This window comes from Martes martes (assembly GCF_963455335.1).
Source record: "Martes martes genome assembly, chromosome: 4".
Lineage (NCBI taxonomy): Eukaryota > Metazoa > Chordata > Mammalia > Carnivora > Mustelidae > Martes > Martes martes.
This window is the reverse complement of record NC_137891.1, coordinates 99,342,645-99,362,443: the sequence shown is the minus strand read 5'-3', so window position 1 is coordinate 99,362,443 and position 19,799 is coordinate 99,342,645. Positions and strand designations below refer to the sequence as shown.

The window sequence follows — 19,799 nt, the reverse complement described above, 5'->3', positions numbered from 1 at the left end:
TACTCGCTCAGGATCTAGGTGACCCTGGGCAGATCACGAACTCTGAACCGCAGGGCCTTGGGCTCTGAGACCAGAGATGCTGACACCATGACTGTGTTGAAGAGAAAACAGTGAAAGTGGAAGGAAGTGGCCAGACCACTGTGTTGTGATGCACCGAAGGTTCTGTGTGATGTCTAGGCCTACCAAGTCACCATTCCTCATGTCCTGTCCACCGCATCCAAACGGTTTCCTATCACACCCCCGCTTTACTAGCTGTAGAAAGCAGCATCCCCGTGTGTGTGTGTGTGTGTACACATTACTTTTTAGAGCAGCTTTAGGTTCCCAGTAAAGTTGAATGGAAAGTACAGAGTTCCCACATATCCCCCCTCCTCCTTCCCACCAGCCTTTTCTTTTATGGGGGGGAGGGGAAGAGTGTGGCTGAATGAATGGGCTCTTTACACTCATTTTTCCCTTTAGCCCTCAATTTGGAGGCAGAGTCGATAGTTTCCCAGGAGCCTTTGCTACTCTTTGCAGCTTATATTGGGGCTGAGGGCCAGGACAGCCTGCAGACGCACTTCTGGCCCAGGAACCTATTCCTCAGGAGCTGGGATGGCAGAGGTGGACCTAGAGCTTGACCTCTGAGGCTGCTCCTGTCGTGTGGGGCCTAGTGTGAAGGCCTCTGGCCGATTTCTCTAGCCTGACCCCGCCAAAGCCCTTATAAATACAGAGTCCCCACACCAGGTGGTATGAAATTGGCCTAGACTTTCAGTCTGAGCCCTTTGTTGCAATAAAGGTGTAAAAGAATCAAGTTAAAAATGTAGACTCCTAGGGTCTGTCCATTACAGTCTAATTTAATGGGTCTGGGTGGGGTCGAGGAATCTGCATTTGAAAAAGCAACCTAGGGGCGCCTGGTTGGCTCAGTGGGTTAAGCCTCTGCCCTCAGCTCAGGTCATGATCTCAGTCCTGGGCTGAGCCCCGCATCTGGCTCCCTGCTCAGTGGGGAGCCTACTGCCCCCTCTGTCTCTGCCTACCTCTCTGCCTACTTGTGATCTCTCTCTCATTCTCTGTCAAATAAATAAAATCTTAAAAAAGAAAAAAAGAAAAGAAAAAGCAACCTAGTGATTCTGGTGCGGTAAGACTTTGGACACTAGCTTAGCTAGACTTCCTGAAAATAAAACTACCATATGCCATCTCCTAGGGGAGGAACTCCACCAGATAGCCAACTCCTTCACAGGAAGGTCTTCTGCCTCGTCATCTTCAGATCATGGTGTCAGAGTAAGTATCCACTGGAAATGTCACCCAGGATGGCAGGCTGAGAAGCAGTCTTCAAGGCTGGGCTAAAGTCTCAAGGGAGGTGGACAGGAACTTCTTCTAAAAGAAATATTTGGGGAGCAAGGAAAGCTGCAACTCTTTGAAAGGTCCTTAAATGAAATGAATCAGGCAGGACTAATGAGCAAGAGCAGCAAGAGAAATCCGAGAGGCCACTGGGAAGTACTGAACTTAAGCTTCCAGTATTGTCATTTGTCAAACCTGCCTGAAGGAACAGCTAATTCAGGACAGTCGTTCTCTGCATCTATCCAGAAGGAAGAGGTTAGCAGTCGCACCCTGAGAGGGCATGTGGGGTAAGAATGGGAAAGCTGGTCCTACAAATACCCATGGGAGGTAGTTAAGGGGCATAAAGGACAAGAAAAACTCAGTTTCCCCCCCACAACTTACCTAGTACCTCTCATGCTACCAACGCAGGCCTGGCTCTTTACCTGCTTTATTCTCTGGTTGCTGGAGTTTGATTTCTGAAGCTAGAAAACTGGGAAATCACGGTAACAAACTGTAGCTTAGTCATTTCCATAGGTCAGGTAACAAAGTCCAGTCTGTTTTATTTCTAACCCAAATAGTGCAAATATACAGAAAATTACCAGTACAAAGTTAAACACATCCAGATTTATTTACACAATGCTAATAAAGAAATTTAAGTTTGATTTCCATTTTGTGGAATTTTGCTATGGGGTCTGGCTTTGTTGAGTAACTGACATGGGTCACTGAAACTTGATTATCCCACCCCACATGCAATTTTCTGTCCCAAGAGAACAGAAGACTTGGGTTTTTAGCGCACATGCAGTAATGATGTTAATACTGCTTTACACTTTAGTAGGAAGGCAGCTGTTCCACAGCTGGGGGAGGGGGCAGAGAAGTTACAGGACAGGGAGGGATCACATGCTCAGAAAGGGAACGAGACACAAGAGAGGGTTGAACAACAGGCACGTGGGGACCCTGAGCATTTCTGTGCATGAGGACAAGAAGGGTACGACCAAAACCCTCCTTCCCTAGACGTCCAAACACGGGAGGTGGGCAGGATCATCGGGGAACATTCAAGTCACCCGACCACAAAGGGAGGGCATGCAGAGGATGAGAACTGCATGAAAGATTTGGGACATATCAATAAATCATTAACATGTACACTATACAGTTTATACATGTATATATGTACATATATATATATAAAGGTACAGATTAGTTTATGTTATTCTATATAAACGAGATGCTTAAGAATGTACTGGTGTGAAAAAATGCATACAGCCAGTTGTTGAAGACAGTTTCGAATTAATGTTGTGACTCTTATTGTTATAATGCAACATAACCAAGGAACAACAATCTCCTGCCGTGTCGGTCTACCTCCGCAAGGGCAAGGCCCGGCTCTGCTAAGGCAGGATGGTGCTTCCAGAGCCGCTGGGTACACGGGCGGCAGATGAAACTGAACGTCTGGCCCCTGCTGAAGGCCAGAGCTGAAGGTCTGGCCCTCCCTAGTACTCCATCATGCGGCACATCTTACACTTTGGTTTTGTTCAAAGGACGTTTAAGTCCCTGTTTACTTCCCTGCTTGAGACCAGGTAGTAGCAAAGTCGAAAAGCTGAAGCTCTGACTTTAGCAGTTCCAAGCATCCGGGCTTCAGATGGGGCGAGGAGGAAATACCAACAACAAGCAGGGAGAGCTCCACACCCCTGCGCGTGGAGGCAGGGTTCTTAGAGCCTCCTGAAGGGAAAGAGGACCTCTCTACTTGGAGGATTGGCCTAGAACAGAGAGAACTGAAACTCCGGCCAGCCTGCCACCTGGGGTGGGTGTGGACAGCTCCGCACTCCCCTCTGTACCCTGGTCCTGTGACCCAGGCCATGGGAGAACCAGCTGCAGTGTAGAGAGCCAGTGCAGGGGCTGGAGGCAGCCAGCCTGTTACTAATGTGTCATGGATGAAAGGCCAGCTTGGACATGGAGAGGCCCAGAGGCAACCTAGGAATTAGAGAGGTACACACTGGAAAGCCTACTCAGAGGCAGATGGCAAATTCTAAATTTCAGTTATAGCTCATCTATTGAATCTTCTGAGCCCAGCTTAGAACTGCCAGAACTCTCTAGACTTTTTTCTTCTCCTAAGTCGGGTCCCCATTCAAATACCAGCCCAGGTGCACGCACCCTTGGCCCTCTTAGGGCCAAGGTGCCGATCACAGGTGAGGGATGGTGAGTTCTCCACCCGGATTTAAAAGCTCAGACCACTGTAGAGTCTGATGTGTCCAACCTTTCTTACGGTGCTCAACCCTATCGCTGAAACCTCCAGAAATCATCTCTTCTGTTACCATCAAGCCTGAGATTTTATACAATGATAAGCTACACTTTACTTTCAAAGATGATGCTCCTAACCTAACATCAGTAGAACAAATTAGAAATCGTTCTCTCTTCGAAGCCATCATGGATAATAGGCTGTTATACTTGCCGGCTGAGGGCATACCTTTGTGAGTGAGCAGGCTGAGATGGGAAGCTAACTAGCCAATGAAGGGGATGAGCCAGGCTTGTTAGCAGTCCTCCAAACAACTGAGCTAGCCAGCCAGACAGATGAGGATGAGAAAACAAGGAGAGGGAGAAGGTAGTTCATCAAGGGAGAGCCCACACCTGCAATTAGATGAGGGGCAGTTTCTAAATACACATTCAAAATTACCGTTAATTTTTGTTTTTCAGCCATGTAAAACAGGAGAATAAAATTTTCTGTCACAGTGGCAAAAAGGAGCGACACACTGCTCCCACAGAGATGCCACCCATCCCTCTCCTGAAGGACAGAGAGGCAACTGTACGCAGGAACCCTGCCTGCCCTGGGCACGCAGCCCCTGCACACATAAAAATGTTCAAAAGCTCTAAAGGCAACCGACTGACACTGCTTGCCATGCACACAGGGACCCTGGACAATTTACTCACTTTTTGCACCTCAGCTCCGTCTCCTGAAAAATGGGGACGACAAACCCCTGGCCTTCAAAGAGAAAGTCTCATCGAGAATGTTCTAATGTTCCGATGACATACTGCCAAGTCAAAGTGCTCTGAAAATTGCCAAGTTCTACAGAAGTCCCAGATACACTTAGAAGCCCAGAACTCTAACCTTATTTGGTTAGGGAAGAAGATAAACTTTCCTACATCCTAAAATAAATCAGAGAATTACCACATTGCACACATCTGCCCAGGCGAGTATAAGCTGCAGGGAGAAGGTGTGCGGCAGGAGTGGGTCTTTTCTGGGCATCAGAATCACTTTGAGCAGGAGGTGAGTGTGTCCAGGAGAAAGACTGACACATTATCATTTGTGAGCTGGTCTATCTTTGGAATTTTTTTAAATTTAAAAACTATGTGAAATGAATGAGCTTTTCCTAAAAGACCAGTGCTCTATGGCTCAAACAAACACAAATTCTCTTCACAAAAAATGTCCTAGCTTTATTTCCCAGCTGAAGCTCCCTGACTCATTTAGTTCTGCTGCAGCTTCAGAGTCTCTAACCTTCTCCATCCACCCCCTCTCCCACTTTCCCTGCTGCTGTTAATCCATTCTGGGGAGGAGAGAACACAGCCATCTGCTCACACATTCTGACAAAAGCTGATTTGGCACATCTACTTTTTCGTGACTTTATCACCATGAAATGAACTAGCAGCAAAATGGCAGTTACCAAAGAATGTCCCAACCGTAATTACTGGGAGAAACTGTGGCCAGCACAGTAGGGACACTAAGACCAAAAATGTACTATACTATATTCCTGGAGAGCAAATATTCAAGCTCTATTAAAACGAATTATTGCAGCTTTCCATTACTGTGTGGCCACCCAAAACTCCACCTCACCACATTCTACTGTTAACTTGATCTGAAAAAATGTCCAGTGGAAAACTTCCTTAAATTTAAAATACGAACTTAACGCATCAGGTAAAACATCACCTACACTACATGTGTTTTCGGTTGGTTCGGCCAGAAGTTTCATGCCAACAAATTAGTTGGCAAAGCTGGAGAAAATAGGTGAGGAAGAGAGCGTGGTAATAAAATCTTGATTTTTAAAAAATAGTTTATAAATCTGAAAACATGTCTAGTCCTGGCTCCATGTACAACAGCAGTCCAAGAGGAATCAAGCAAGTAAGCAGCCATCCTAGGGACTCACCACCGTGCCCACAGGTGGCAGAGGACACGGAGGACTGTGATGTTCAGTCCTCAGGGGCCACCCCAGGCCCTCCCTCGGCTCCAGCAGAGAGACCCTACAGCCTGGCCAGACATCCAAGGCAAGCCCTCACCCTGTCCTTGAGCAAGTTCACAGGCACAGACACGAAGCACAGCTGGAAAGATCTTGGAAGAAGCAAGAATTTGTCCTTTAATAGGTGCTAACCCTAGTCAATTCCCTGCTGCTCCCTTCTTCCTGCCCCAAGTTAAAAATATTGCCCTTTAAGTTTTCCTGATTTAGTGTCTTGGAAGCACATGGTTAAGTCAGTTGCCAAAGGGCAATTAATGAGGGTATTGCCTAATTAAATGGGGTGGGGGGAAGAGACACCACTGTGGTCCATGGTCCCCAAAAGAGCAAGCAAGCAAAGGCGGGGTGTGTGTGAGGAGCTGGTGTGCAGCACTCTCGGGGTGGGGCTGTCCCTGGCCGGGGAAAGGCCGCCAGGCCGTGCCAGTCATCGCAGCCCCCAAGTCCCTCTCAGCAGCTGCTCCGTGTTGCTGGCAGAGCCTGGGGACAGCACCGAGTACTTGGTGATGGTTGATGCTGGGGTTGGCAGGTGCCTGGGGGCAGGCGCCATGCAAAACATGCAAGAGGGGGGTTAGTGAAACATTCCCTTCCAATCCCATTTCCCTTACCAAACAGAAACAAAACCAAAAGAACCCATACTTTGCAAAAAGACAGAACTTGAAATAAAAAAATTGAAGAATTTAGGTTCCCCCCCTTCTCAGAGCCAATCGTGAGAGTGTTTCGGGTCCCCACCCACCCACATTTCTTTAGCGCAGGTCCTTTTGGCTTTGGTGGAAGCAGCAGAAACAGAGCTGGGTCCCTCGCAATGGGAAATTTATTCCCCCCAAGTCGAAGCCACAGGGCGTGTGAGAGGTACTGCGGTTCCATCATCTGTGCTCGGTCCCAGCCACTTTGAAGAGCTATTCCAGGAGGTCCTGAGAAAAGAAACAGAGACTACATTATTTGCACACTAGAAAATTCCTATTTTGAGGGGCACCTGGGTGGCTCAGTCATTAAGCGTCTCCCTTCAGTTCAGGTCATGATCCTAGGATTCTGAGATCGAGTCCCGGATCAGGCTCCCTGCTCGGCGGGAAGCCTACTTCTCCCTCTCCCTCTCCCCCTGCTTGTGTTCCCTCTCTTGCTGTGTCTCTCTCTGTCAAATAAATAAAATCTTAAAAAAAAAAATTCCTATTTTGAAAGTTCTGACCTAGTTTCTGGGCTGGCCAAGTCTTACAGGCATTAAGTGGCTGCTGCTGGCTTATGCGCCCCCTCTGCCTCAGTCGGATCCTGATTCTGAAAGGAACAGGAACACCCCTTTCTTGTGCTTCCGGGCCACCCGTCAAGAAGTCTCACCTCATCTGAGTCATCATGATAACCACTCTTGTGAGTGTGGGAGGCCGTGTCCAGGGCATCCACGCCATCCACGCCATTGGCCTCGGCATGCTGCTGCAGCACGGAATAGCGGTGCACCAGGAACCTGGGGGTGGAGACCTCCGTGAGCCGTCCCATGGCGATATGGGACATGGGGACATGGGACATGAGACATGCCTCCCACAGGCCTGCAGACTTTCCGAGTTCTACACACTCACAGCACGAGTCACACACACGGGAGGCACAGCCCACAGTCAGCATGTGGCAGACAGAAGCTCTGAGAAGGTCTGGGCCCGATGCTTCAGGAACACCACTACCACTGGCCAGTTTTCGCTAGGGGCTGGCTCAACCACATGCCCTGGGCTGCCTCTGCGGCTGGAGTTTGGTACCCCTGGCTGACTGCCACGCTCCTTACCTTCCCCCACAGACGTACTTCTTCACAATGAGCACCCCTGCTACGACTGTGACCAGCATCAATCCCACGGTGGCCAGGATGATTGGAACAGAATTTGACTTGGAGTTCTTGACAAATTAAAACACAGACAATTTCAGGTGTGCACATGCTAGGACTGAACTCAACGAGGCTGCTCCTTCCCCTGGTTTCTCTGTGAATGACCTGCAGTCTCCAGGCCCTTTGTGCTTTCCCCGCCCCCACCCCCCACCGGACTGTCTCAATCCTACCAGGAGTGCATCGCTGATGGCAGAGGGGAACCAGAACTTCAGCTGCCTGGAAGCTGCCAGAATGGTCCAAACTTAGGCTCTAATATCCGATTTACCCTGGGAACTATGGCATTGACCTAGGTCAAACAGCAACTGAGGCTGTTCCCCACTAGCCATATGGAGTGGTGGAGCACTTAGGGGCACAGCGGGAAAGGGGGAGAATGACAACAGTGGGCCAGATGAATCTGGAACATGGCCAGTCCCTGGGAAGACGCTGTGCCCATGCTGCCTCAGGCAGGACATCATGTAACATGAAGACTCTTGTTTTTACTTCATTTTTGGTATGTTTTTGCAAATAAGCCTTTTCATATTATTGCTGGAGTGGGCCCTACCTGTTTCAGGGTGGGAGATAGGGAATGTGTGTTTTCAGTGAATCCAAGTGGTGGCGGAACTGGATTCTGGGACACGTTGTGTCCCTGGGGGCAGGAGTCCTGTCCAATCACACACACACACTGAGGACAGCTACTAGGGATGCAGGGTGAGGGTGCAGAGAAGAGGGGACTTGCCCCCTGACAAGGACACACACCCACATTCTGCTCCTGCTACCTACCTAATCCTGCCCGTGTCAGGCCCTCATTCCTCAGAAGGCTGGAGAGGAGGGGACTGCGGATTGTCTACCTCCCATTTTATGAATTAGGGAACTGGGACCCACAGCTGACTGCCCCAGTCACACTGCTGGTCCAGTGCTTCTTTATCAAAAGGCTTACTCTTTACCACTTCCCACATCCCAGCCAAACGGTTCAGCACCACAGAGCCGTAATCTGCCTCATAACCCGCTCCTACATCACAAACCCATTAGTACCGAAGTTCAGTTGTCTAGTCTGAGCACACTCGGCATGACTCGGCACAGAGCCCACCTAAATGAGGGCCAGGGCTACTCTCTTCCTGCCCTTTACAGCCTGACTTCAAGTATTTTCCCTAAACGACTCTCAGCCCCCAGAAATGTCCTCAACCTGATGCTTCCAAGAATTCAGAACAATTGTATGGAATTCTACTTTGTTCCTCCAACGATAAAGTTTTTAGCATGGAGTTTATCATGCTGTGTGACCCATCCTCCATCCTAATGGTCTCCTGTGCACAGTGCAGGCCGCCTGAAGTAGTCCGGCCTCTTTGTATTCAGTCATAAAATTCTCAGTGCTGTCGCTTTATTTCTGGCAGAACACAAAAGCCCACTGGTCCCTAAACCAGATCTACTTTACTGTACCTGCTTTTCAGGACTCAGGAAGTTGCTTGTGCATTTCTTTTTCAAGTCTTTTACTTCTCGGACTGGATTCACGCCACCTTGGCATCTGTCTCCTGGAATTTTTCGGTACCTGAAAAAGCAGAGACAATTTCTTGTCAGACCATTAGGATGTATTCCTGGATTCCTGCCTCGTTTCTGAAAGCAAGACTTGAAAATCTGCAGAAAAGCTTCTCAAACTTCCACCCCCTTTCAGGCCTGAGGGGAGAGCCTCGGGAATGTTTTGGGGATGTTCTGTGTAGTCTCAGGCCCTGAGCAGCCCAAGCATCCCTGGCCTTCCTGCAGAGGCATGCCTGCCTCTCTGTACCACGAGATGGGGCCAAAGAATCATGGCCCAAGGAAAACACGGTAACACACGGTACAAAAATGGGAGGGGGGGAAGTACTGTGTCTCCTCTGGGGCAGCACTGCCCCACACAGTGGCTACTTACACTTAAACTAAGTAAAATTAGTTCAGGGCCTCAGTTGCTACACAGGGTTAATGGCTACTGTATGGGACACAGCAGACCAGAGGGCATTTCCAGTGCCACAGAAAGTTCTGTTCCACAATATTTTCCTAGCGTGCTCTAGAACACTGCCTGCATGGAGGTGCAGGGCGCGGCGAGTGGGGGCTCACTCTGCACGGCGGGGACACAGCTGTCACGACTCAGGAGGGGAGGCGCCTCACCCATTTGTCGTCAGGTGCTCCTCTCTGCCATACAGACAAAATTCCAGATCGTGGCCCTTTAGCTCTGGCTGTTCCACACATTTGGAGTCATTTTCTGGACGGAAGTAGCCAAAATCACTGTAAGAGTCCACAAATACAGTATGTTTCAGTGCTGCGGAACGGCAGTGAAGGGACCAGCGATGAAGGTTTTATATGGCGCAGGCAGATGGATAGCCCAGTCTGTGGCTGCACGGGAGCAGCCCTGCCACCTGTGAAGAAGGCCCACTGAGGAGGACAGACATGGAGAACGCTCAGCTGGGGGACCAGTGGCTCATGGAGCAGGCCTGGTGGACTTAGGACTCCGTAGCTAGAAGCCTGGCCCAGAGAGCAGCGGCTCCAGGAATGGACTGCCTGCAGCAGGGTGGGGACTCACTCGAGAACTCAGACACTGAGAAACAGTGGCACCAGCGACAGATCTAAACCCATGATGCTTAGTCACTGTTTTATTTACCTCCAAATCACTCATTATGTTCTCTGGGTGTGTACCCCAGGGTATGTGTCAAATCCTGCCTGCCTGCCCCATTTCTGTCCCTCTTAGCTTCTTAGGGTCCTTGTCTCCAATGTGGATGCCTACCTGCCTTCCATCCTATCCCATCTCTCCACAGTGCTTCCCATCTGCTCTGCTCTCTCTGCTTCCCCCAAGAAGTAATAGACTGCCTCCTCTCCAAGGCTGACCCCCCCCTACCGCATAAGTGTCCATGGTCCATCCCTCCAACTGCCCTGGGACCTTGCTTGGCTGACCATGTGGAGGGACCATCAGGCCCACTCACCTGGGGGCTTCTCCTTACCTGTGTGTATCCTCTTCCTTCCCTCTCTTCTTCTTTACTGGCCAAACTTCTTAAACAAATATTTTGTACTTGTTCTGTTATACTTGTTTATTTTTTATCCTGTGCATTTTGGCTTCAATCCCCCCTACTACCTTGGAGGCAAATGTCTGAGGCCCCCAGGATGCACGAGTCTGGCAACCTTGGGGAGCCTTCTCCGGTCTGGCCTGCACTGCGCCCCCCATGTGCTGCCCACGCCTGCCCACGCCCCCGCAAAGCTGGCTCACCTGCTTCTCTCTGCATGGTTTATGCCTCTGCCTTCCTAACCCATAAACACAGACCCTCGCCTGTGGTGTGCAATTCGTTCTCTTACCCCGTATCTGCTCTACCTTTGTGAGCTTAACTCTTTGTTGCAGCTAAAACTTCCAGGTTTTACCTCTCTTGACCTGTGATCCTACATTTCCAAGTTCCTGCTGGACGTCACCACCTAAATCTGCTGACAGAACCTCAAATAAATAGAGCATTCAATATACATCATGTCCTCTCCTTCGAGCCAGCGTCTCCCACCATTTCCCTGTGTTTGCCCACAGGCACTACCTTCCTTCCATTATCTAAGTTGCAAATTCAGCCCAGGCCTGCCCCATCTGCACCCTCCGCGCTTCTTTATCAGGACGGCTGTGACTTGCCCTCATGGCCTATCTCCCAGCACACTCTTCCTGAGCGCGCCGGTGGGCATCTACGCTTGTACCACTCCACTGGCTTTAACGACTGTTTCTTCCCAGATGTGCAAAGTCAAGTCCTAGCGCTTGTCAGGGCTCAGCTCAAATGCTCCTCCTCAACAAAGCCTTCTCTGAGCCACCTCCCTTCAGCTCTAGATGGAATGGCCTTTCCCTTCTCTCAATTCCCCAGGCACTGTTTCACAGCATAATCCTGTGCATCTGAGCGTCAATTACAAACTTTTCATTGTCACTTTGCACCGCCCTGCGCACAGCAAGGATGCAACAGATGCTTGGGGGTACATGGATGCAGCTGGTACTTCCAGGTCATGCTGACAAATATTTAGGGAGCAGGGTAAGAAGAACAAAAGAAATCGAAGATACCACCCCTCCGACAGGGGGAGAGTTATGACGAGAATTTTAGGTGTGCAATCCCACATGTCAGGGAAAGCGCCCTTTTTCCTCACAGTTACACACTTCTCAAGCACGGGCGGGACAGGTGCAAGCTCCAGGGCCGAGCTGCTGGGTGCACATTCCATCCAGCTCTACCACTTCTGGTTGAGCCGCTGTGGGCAAGGCAGTGATGCCGTCTCTGAACCTTCATTTCTCCCTTGGTGAGATGGAAATGGCAACGGTCCCTATCTCAGAGGGCTGCTGGGGGTAAATGTAAATGGCTCGGGACAGTGCCTGCTACAGAGTCAGTGCTCGGTAAGTGCCAGGAGCTATGCTGACTACTCCGTGCTTATCAAACATAACACGCCCTCAAGGAGCCGAGAGTTTGAAGGCAGACCCAAACCTCTCTACGACAACCAAAACCGAGCAGCAGGTGTCCTGCAGGAGTGCAGATGAGGGAAAGCCGGGGAAGGTTTTGTGGAGGAGAGAAGTGAGCTAAGTTCTAAAGGCCAAGAAGGCATCCCCTAAGCCTGGGAGGCAAGCAGGCAACGTGGGGAAACTTCCCGGCCAGAGGAAGCCCCATGGACAATGGCACGCAGCTCTGATGAGGCACAGCAGATCTGGAAAGAAGAAGGCTGGGGAGTTAAGACCCCAGTCTGAGTGACTTCTAGGATGAAGGCAGCCCATGAGAGTGTCACAGTCAACATGCTCTAGCCCTAGACTGACACCACAACCATCGGAGGGATCCCGTTCCCTGTGGAAACATGGAAGGGGCACCCCTGACCCGTTCCATGTGCAGATGGGAGCCACACCGGGGCAGGCGTTCTACACCGGTCAGACTGGGGAGTTCGCTCAGTCCCGTATTCTCGGTCACCTGCAGTTCTAGAGAATGTGATGTGGGAGGGACATGACTGCTGTCTGTCTGCACTCTTTTCCAGATCTTCCAGGATTCACCTTTATTTCCTGCCAGTATGATTTGAAGGGAATGAGTTCGGGAAGCAGTGCCCCTGCTTGGTGACCTGGGGACTGCCTTGCCCTTAGACAATCAACTAACTCCATGCTGGCCATGCCACTGACCCTTCAGCGCAGATGGTCCTGAGCTTGCGGGAGTCCACCTCGATGGCCTTTAGATCTTGATGGGACATCTGGGCCATCAGTACCCTGACATCCCCTCCTGTCTCAGGACAGAACCACACTCGCTGCCTTCAGTCTTGCAGACAATCCAAAACCTAGCGCCCCACCTGCTGAACTCAGGCTGTCAGTGTTCAGTGAGCACACGGAAGTCCAACCCCCTCCCAGCTCCTGCACTGCCTTTCCCGGTGGTCTCTGCCCTATCGTCCCCTCTCTGGGTTTCTGAGCTCTCTTTCTCCTTACACACCTCTCTCCCCTGCTCTCGGGCCAGGATTCCAGGGGTTGTTGCCAGTTGTCTAACAACTGTCTGATGTGACACCTTACCTGTCCCGTTACTAACAACTCTGGATCCCTTCTCTGTGCTTCCATCTCCTCAGTAAGCAGCAGAAGCTCTCCATCCTCGGGGAAGGAAGGATCTGAATCCTTTCCAGCCCAATAGGACAGCTGCCCCTCACCTCCTCCCACATAGCAAAGCGGCTAACAGGGATCTGAGGGAAGCTGGTACCAGAGGAAGTCCTCCAGAGAGCAGGGACAGACAGACGGCTGCTTGGTCACAACGTAGTCCCGACCATTCTGGCAGACGGACGACTTGCGAAGCCGCAGGTACTGTTCCTTGTAGCCCAAGATGCAGCCGTCTGCATAATCTCCGGGGTCTGCGGAATGAGCCAGCCATATGGTATAGTCCTTCTCCTCACCTAAAGAGAAGACAGGCTGTTCAGGTCACCGCCTGGCCCCACACCTACGCATGCGAGGCGGCTGCCAGGCGGAGAGCAGAATAAGGAAGGGAAACGGGGATGTCTGACTCACGCTACTGCCGCATTTTGGAGCTGCACACAAAAGTTGCAGGACCTGGTGCCCACTAGTGGTTGGCATCCCTTTGCGCCAGAGGAGGGTTCTTCGCATCTCACCCCCTTTTTGGGTATTAGGAGAAACCGCATTTGTTTCACAGTGGGGCATTTGTTTCACAGTGGGCGGCTGCATGGAGCCCCTCTGAGCTTCCCTCCAGGCGGGGAGGCTGCAGTCTCCCTGCTGTGTGCACCTGTGCACCTGGTCAGCGGGAGCTGCTGCAGGTAAGCAGCGAGGTGGTTCTTTTTAGGACAAGACACCAGTTAGCCTAAAGCATGGGTTCAGTTTTACCATGGGTTGGCTTGCCTCAAACAGAAGGGAAGACCATCTCTTTCTAGACTTTTTACTCTAGTTGACTGGCTTTCAAGTAGACCATTGAGGACAGTCAATCTAGCTTCGTAAGTCGTATCATCCACTCCTGGAAAAATGACTCAAAGCCTATGGCCTAAAGACTGTGGATTAGGTTTTTATCCTTTGGGATCTAAAGACCAGCATGGAGCCTGCTAGGAAGCCGTTGCTTACCAAATCTCTTAGCGGTGTTAAACTTTAGGGATAACTGTAGAGTGCCTTATGAGGGGAAAACTCATAAGCCAGCTCCTTTACAGTCTACTTAATGAAATCTGGAAAATAATGACTCTCGGGCATTAAATCATATTTAAACACCCTGTAGAAAAGTAAGGTCCAAATGGAATGCTCTGCTTCCTCCAGGGGTCACCGAACTAACATTCAGAGGAAGTGGACCCATCCTACAATCAAACGACAGGACCAAAATTCAACCACAGTGACTTGAAGCCTTAAGGCTTTTTTTTTTTTTAAAGATTTTATTTAATTCAGAGAGAGAGAGTGAGAGAGTACACAAGCAGTGGGGAGAGGGAGAAGCAGGCTCCTCACTGAGCAGGGAGCCCAATGCGGGGCTTGATCCCAGGACCCCGAGATCATGACCTGAGCTGAAGGCAGACACTTACAGATGGAGTCACCCAGGTGCCCCTGAAACCTTAAGTCTTTTATCCTAACACACCAACAAGAAACTGAAGCTCGCAGGGTGGGGGACTTTTCTCTAGTTTTTTCTTTTACCTTCCATATTTTTCAGTACAATGTCAGCATCTTTGGTACTGAGGTCTGGGTTTGCTTGGGATTCTTTTTACCTCCTTTTCTGAAGCCATTTTCTGTGCCTTTTTAACATGCCATCCAGCCTGAAGTCACAGAACTCTGAAATGATCCACATGGGCTCCATGCTAGCCCAGTCATCATTCTAGAGCCTCGCCTGGGACTGACATTCAAGCCAAAACTCTGTGTGAAAACTTTCTCACTTGAATGTTTTTTGTCGTTGCTTTTTTTTTTTTTTCACTTCAACGTTTTGATAAGGGATACAATCAGTCAGATGTTCTTTGAAACACACTTTTCTCTAAAGCTTTCTCTTTATAGGTCTACTGCAATCAAGGGTGAAAACCCCTGAAATGTCATGAGATAATTTTAGATAAATGCAAGCATGCATTATCCTTACAAGCAGAAATAAGTCCCACAAAATGTTACAGAGCTCCAACAGTGTGAAGCTACCTTCTCATATGTGAGAGCCTTACCCACTTATTGCTGGTCTGCATTGAGATTTACTATAAGACTAAGTGTCAAATATACACTGGATTTTGAAGTCTTAGAAGAGAAATATAAAATACAAAACAGGGGCGCCTGGGTGGCTCAGTGGGTTAAAGCCTCTGCCTTTGGCTCAGGTCATGATCCTAGGGTCCTGGGATCGATTCCCGCATCAGGCTCTCTGCTTAGCTGGGAGCCTGCTTCCTCCTCTCTCTCTGCCTGCCTCTCTGCCTACTTGTGATCTCTGTCTGTCAAATAAATAAATAAAATCTTTAAAACAAAACAAAATAAAACAAAACATTTCATTGATAACTCTTAATATTGCTTATATGTTGAAATGATAACATTTTGGATATGTTGAGATGACTGTATTATTATTAAAGTGGATTTCACCTCTTTTACTCCTATAATGCAGGGGATAGAATAATTTAAATCACACATGTGGTCTTCATTTTCTCTCGTACAGTGCTAGTCCAAAGAGGGAAACTGCATTTCTGATACCATTCCATTGCCTGATTACCCACATTCTTCAATCTTTTTACCTGTGCATTTTCTTATTTCAGCTAAAAGAAATGAAACTGAATTGGTTATTTAGGAAAATGGGCTTATAAGTTTCTGGTGGAAAACATCAAAGGAGGTACTCACAGTTCCTTTCAAGGACATCTTTAAAATCAATGGTGTAGGAGACCCATTGGCGAGTCAGGAAAGATTCTGTGAAACCCCAAATGCTGATATTCATGGACCGAGCTCCAGGTTCTGAAGCGAGGCCAGTAAAGTAGATGGGCTCCCTGGTGAACATGTAGGTTTGCCAGCACTGACCTTCATCTGTGGAGAACCTGGAACCACAGCCAGAGAACAACTGTGACAGAGGATCAACCTGTACGGGAGTTTCAGGAAACCACTCTAGCGGTTTGATCCCACACCAGAGAAAGCCCTCATATTTAGGTGATGGCTTACTGACTGATGATTATATTAATTTTTAATGCCTACAGTTAACAGGGTGGGTAAAAGGGGTTCATTCAAAGAGTAAAGAAAATGTCTTTATAAAATTTCTTTCACAGGAAGGAATGGGCTTCTAAATAAACAAACAGAAATTACTTTGTGTAACTTATACTTAAGGAGTCACCTTCTACCCAAAGTGCTAAAACGCTGTGTAAGATTCTTGTGGAGAGAAAGAAGAATATTTTTAAAAAGTGACGAAAAGTGTTAGCTAGAGGAAGTCAGAAGAAAAAGCAAAGCCACTGAATGTGGGTTGCAATCCCTTCAAGAACGATCCCCACAGTTCTGCAGAATGCACACATTTGAGTCAGGGTCTGTAACCAGCCCCTCACCCCCCCAGTTCTCCCCACAACTAAAAAGTGTCCCACAGTCGCCCTCAGTGGAGATAGTGTGGGTGGAGCGGAGCTCATGCATACTTAATCACATTGATAGGATGGCTGCTGTGCTCAATGGCCACAATGATGCCTCCGGAATCCAGGATGGTGTAATAGTGGGGTCCTTCCAGCATCTTCGTCCAGGAGTAACCCCCATCATCTGAGATGTATACATCTGGGATCATCACTGAGATGGCATCCCCTACACTACCTGCAACACAACCCATCTTATCAGCAAAAACCAGCAACAGAACGGAGGGGATTTAGCATTGAGAGAATGATTTTCAATGAATTTACCCCTTTCCCCATCATGTCTCTTGTAATAGAAAAAAAGACCACAAAATTTGGGAAAGGGAGAAATCATGTTTTTCTCTCTAGGGAAAATCCAAAATACCATTATCATGTAAGAAACTCTATAAAGGATGGTAAGAGCCATGTCTGGTGGTTTTCTTACAGGATTCAAGACTGGGACTGAGTCTCAGCGTGCTCAGCTGATGGTTCCCGGGGAGATGAGAGGAGGGCTGCTTACCGTGGGCAATGACTATGCCGACGGCCTTAGGCTCAGAGAGTGGGGCCATTGGAACATTTAGCTTCTGGGAGATGCTGTAGGAAGCGTGAATATGAAGGCTGCACTGTGAAAAGAAACCAAAGCTTAGATTAAAACCAAAAGTGTAATTTTTAACTCATCTCACAGAGTCTTCTAAGGAAGCTCTGAACTGAACCCAGACTTCAGTGGGATACTCTTCAAAAAAGTTGGGGTAAAATACCATAAAATTTACCATCTTAGCCACGCATGTTTAAATGCGCAGCTCAGCAGGGTTAAACACATTAACAATGTTGTGCCACCATCACCACTGTCCATCTCCAGAGCTTTTTCATCTTGCAAAACTAAAAGTCTACACCCATTAACCAGTAACTCCCAATGCCCCTCCTCCCAGATCTCCCGACCTTCCAGAATGGGAACCACCATTCCACTTTCTTGTTCTATGAATCTCACTATTCTAGGCACCTTACAGAAGTGGAACGGCATTTGTCTTTTTACGACTGGCTTATTTCACTTGGCGTTATGTCCTTGGGGTTCATCCATGTTGTAGTAATTTCATGTTGTCAGGATTTCCTGCCTTTTTACGCAGAATATTATTTTATGGCATGTATATAAAATATTTGGCTTATCCATTTAGTGGTCTATGGACACTCGGGTTGCTTCCACCTTTTGCCTCTTGTAGATAATGTTGCTGTGCACAAGGGCATACAAATAGCTCTTCAAGACCCTGCTTTCAATTCTTTCAGATATATACCTAAAAGTAGGATTGCTGGATCATATGGTAGTTCTACGTTTAATTTTTTGAGAAACCACCATACTGTTTCCCATAGAGACTACACTATTTTTCATATCCACCAACAGTGCACAAGGGTTCTAATTTCTCCACATCCCTAGCAACACATGTTATTTTGTTTTGTTTTTGATGGTCGTAGCCATTCTAATGTGTGATGTGATCTTTCCCTGTGCTTTAGTTTTGCATTTCTTTAATAATTAGTGATGTCAAGCATCTTTTCATGTGCTTCTTGGCCATTTGTATATTTTCTTTAGAGAAATGTCTATTCCAGTCCTTTGACCATTTTTAATTTGGGTTGATTTTTTGTTGTTGTTGTTAAGTTATAGTCCCAGGGGATATTCCTTTTTTTTTAAAAGATTTTATTTATTTATTTGAGAGAGAGACAGTGAGAGAAGGCACAAGAGGGGAGAAGATCAGAGGGAGAAGCAGACTCCCCATGGAGTTGGGAGCCCAATGCAGGTCTCGATCCCAGGACTCCAGGATCATGACCTGAGCTAAAGGCAGTTGCTTAACCAACTGAGCCACCCAGGTGCCCCCAGTGGAATATTCTTGATCTCAAAATGCATTAGTATATTTGGGAGCAAATTATGCAATTATTTTCTCATGTGCAATGTCTTAATTTATTTTATTCCTTCATTATACTGAAGCCTGTGATCAATATTTAAAGCATGATTCCACACAAATAAACTTCATGAATGCCTGAAATATTTCAGGTACCCTACAAGATGTGGTAGTGATTCAAAGTAAGACCCAGTCCTGCCTTTAAGAGAGATTTCTGAGGGGCGCTGGGGTGGCTCAGTCGGTTAAGCATCTGACTCTTGGTTTCAGCTCAGGTCATGATCTCAGGGTCCTGGGACTGAGCCCTGCATCAGGCTCTGAGCTCAGCAGGGAGTCTGCTTGAAGATTCTCTCCCTCTGCCCCTCCCCGCACATGTGTGCACACACTCTTTCTCTCCCTAAAACAAACAAATAAATCTTTTTTAAAAAAAGAGAGATTTTACATGAAAGTTAATGCTTTAAAAGAGGTCTGCATTGGACAAAATGTTCATGTTATGTCATATATTTTACTGCAATAAAAAAGAGGTTCAAGCAAACTATTGGTGAAATGAAGAGGAAGGATTAATCCTATTTTTAAAAAAAGATTTTGTTCATTTATTTGAGAGAGAGAGAGAGCTCGCAAGAGAGAGCATGAGCAGGGGGAGAGGGAGAAGTAGGCTCCCCGCTGATCACGGAGCCTGATATGGGACTCGATCCCAGGACCCTGGGATCATGACCTGAGCCACAGGCAGACGCTTAGCCGACTGAGCCACCCAGGCTCCTGGAAGGATTATTTCTAACTGAAGGTGGGCAGGAGGATGGTCAGGATTTCTACTAATTCTAATGACTTGGGGGTGGAAAATCAGCCACAATTTCCCCAGGAGTCTCGTGGACAAGGCCACAGTGGTAGGGGTGCATGCGGGGTGTTCAGGGAGCAGCAGAGGGCTACAATAAGGAATATACCAGTGATAAGATGGACAATGACAATGAAAAGGCAGGAGAGAGCCTGACAGGGAGGAGAGGACCTTCATTCACCAGGTCAGAGGCACAGCATTTATTCACAGGCAGAGGGGAAGCCTGACATGTCCTGAGGAGGGAGAGGCGTGGGAGTGTGAGGGGGGCCACATCAGTCGAGAGGCCACTGCCCCAGCCTGGTTAAGGCAAGGCTATGGCAGACGGATGGGAAAAAAGGAGAGGGGAGAGAGGCTCACAGCACACAAGTACAGAGAAGGAGAGAGAGCGTTGAGGGGGTACAGGTACCCTACTTCACACTGTCTGAGGTTCTCAAACAAAACAAAAATCCCACCTACAACAGCAGAGTGCCTATTAGCCACAGGTATTCTGAGGAGACTTTGGGAACCACCAACACTGTCACTTTTTGAAGAAAAATCCCAGGGTTTCCCCACGCTCCTCTCAAACTCCCTAGGAGTCAGATACAAAGCTTTTTTTCTTTTCTTTATTTCTTGCCTGTCAAGACCCATCACTCCTGGAATCTGGGATCTCCCGGAGCAATGCCCTTCTATCTCTATTCTTAGCCTCTCCTCAGAGGGGTCAGCTCCGGCTTTTACACCTGCAATGGCACGGCGTCTCCATC

The 19,799-nt window shown here is 48.3% G+C and overlaps 1 protein-coding gene across 3 annotated transcripts in view; it reads right to left on the bottom strand.

Annotated features, from left to right (window-relative positions):
• Nucleotides 1-1,822: 1,822 nt before the first annotated feature.
• The window catches only part of SORT1 (sortilin 1), a 64,740-nt gene continuing 46,763 nt past the window's right edge, over nucleotides 1,823-19,799 (bottom strand). For 2 of the 3 annotated variants that reach the window (XM_080801058.1, XM_080801059.1), the window contains exons 12-20: nucleotides 16,862-16,964; nucleotides 16,375-16,543; nucleotides 15,605-15,795; nucleotides 13,029-13,218; nucleotides 9,481-9,597; nucleotides 8,779-8,887; nucleotides 7,270-7,376; nucleotides 6,837-6,960; nucleotides 1,823-6,418 (exon numbers count right to left, since the gene is read on the bottom strand). In XM_080801058.1, the coding sequence (XP_080657184.1) occupies nucleotides 6,404-6,418; nucleotides 6,837-6,960; nucleotides 7,270-7,376; nucleotides 8,779-8,887; nucleotides 9,481-9,597; nucleotides 13,029-13,218; nucleotides 15,605-15,795; nucleotides 16,375-16,543; nucleotides 16,862-16,964 (1,125 nt within the window). In that variant the 3' untranslated portion in view covers nucleotides 1,823-6,403. Of the gene's footprint in view, nucleotides 6,419-6,836; nucleotides 6,961-7,269; nucleotides 7,377-7,906; nucleotides 8,006-8,778; nucleotides 8,888-9,480; nucleotides 9,598-13,028; nucleotides 13,219-15,604; nucleotides 15,796-16,374; nucleotides 16,544-16,861; nucleotides 16,965-19,799 lie in introns of all 3 variants that reach the window. The other variant, XM_080801060.1, reaches the window with a different exon arrangement.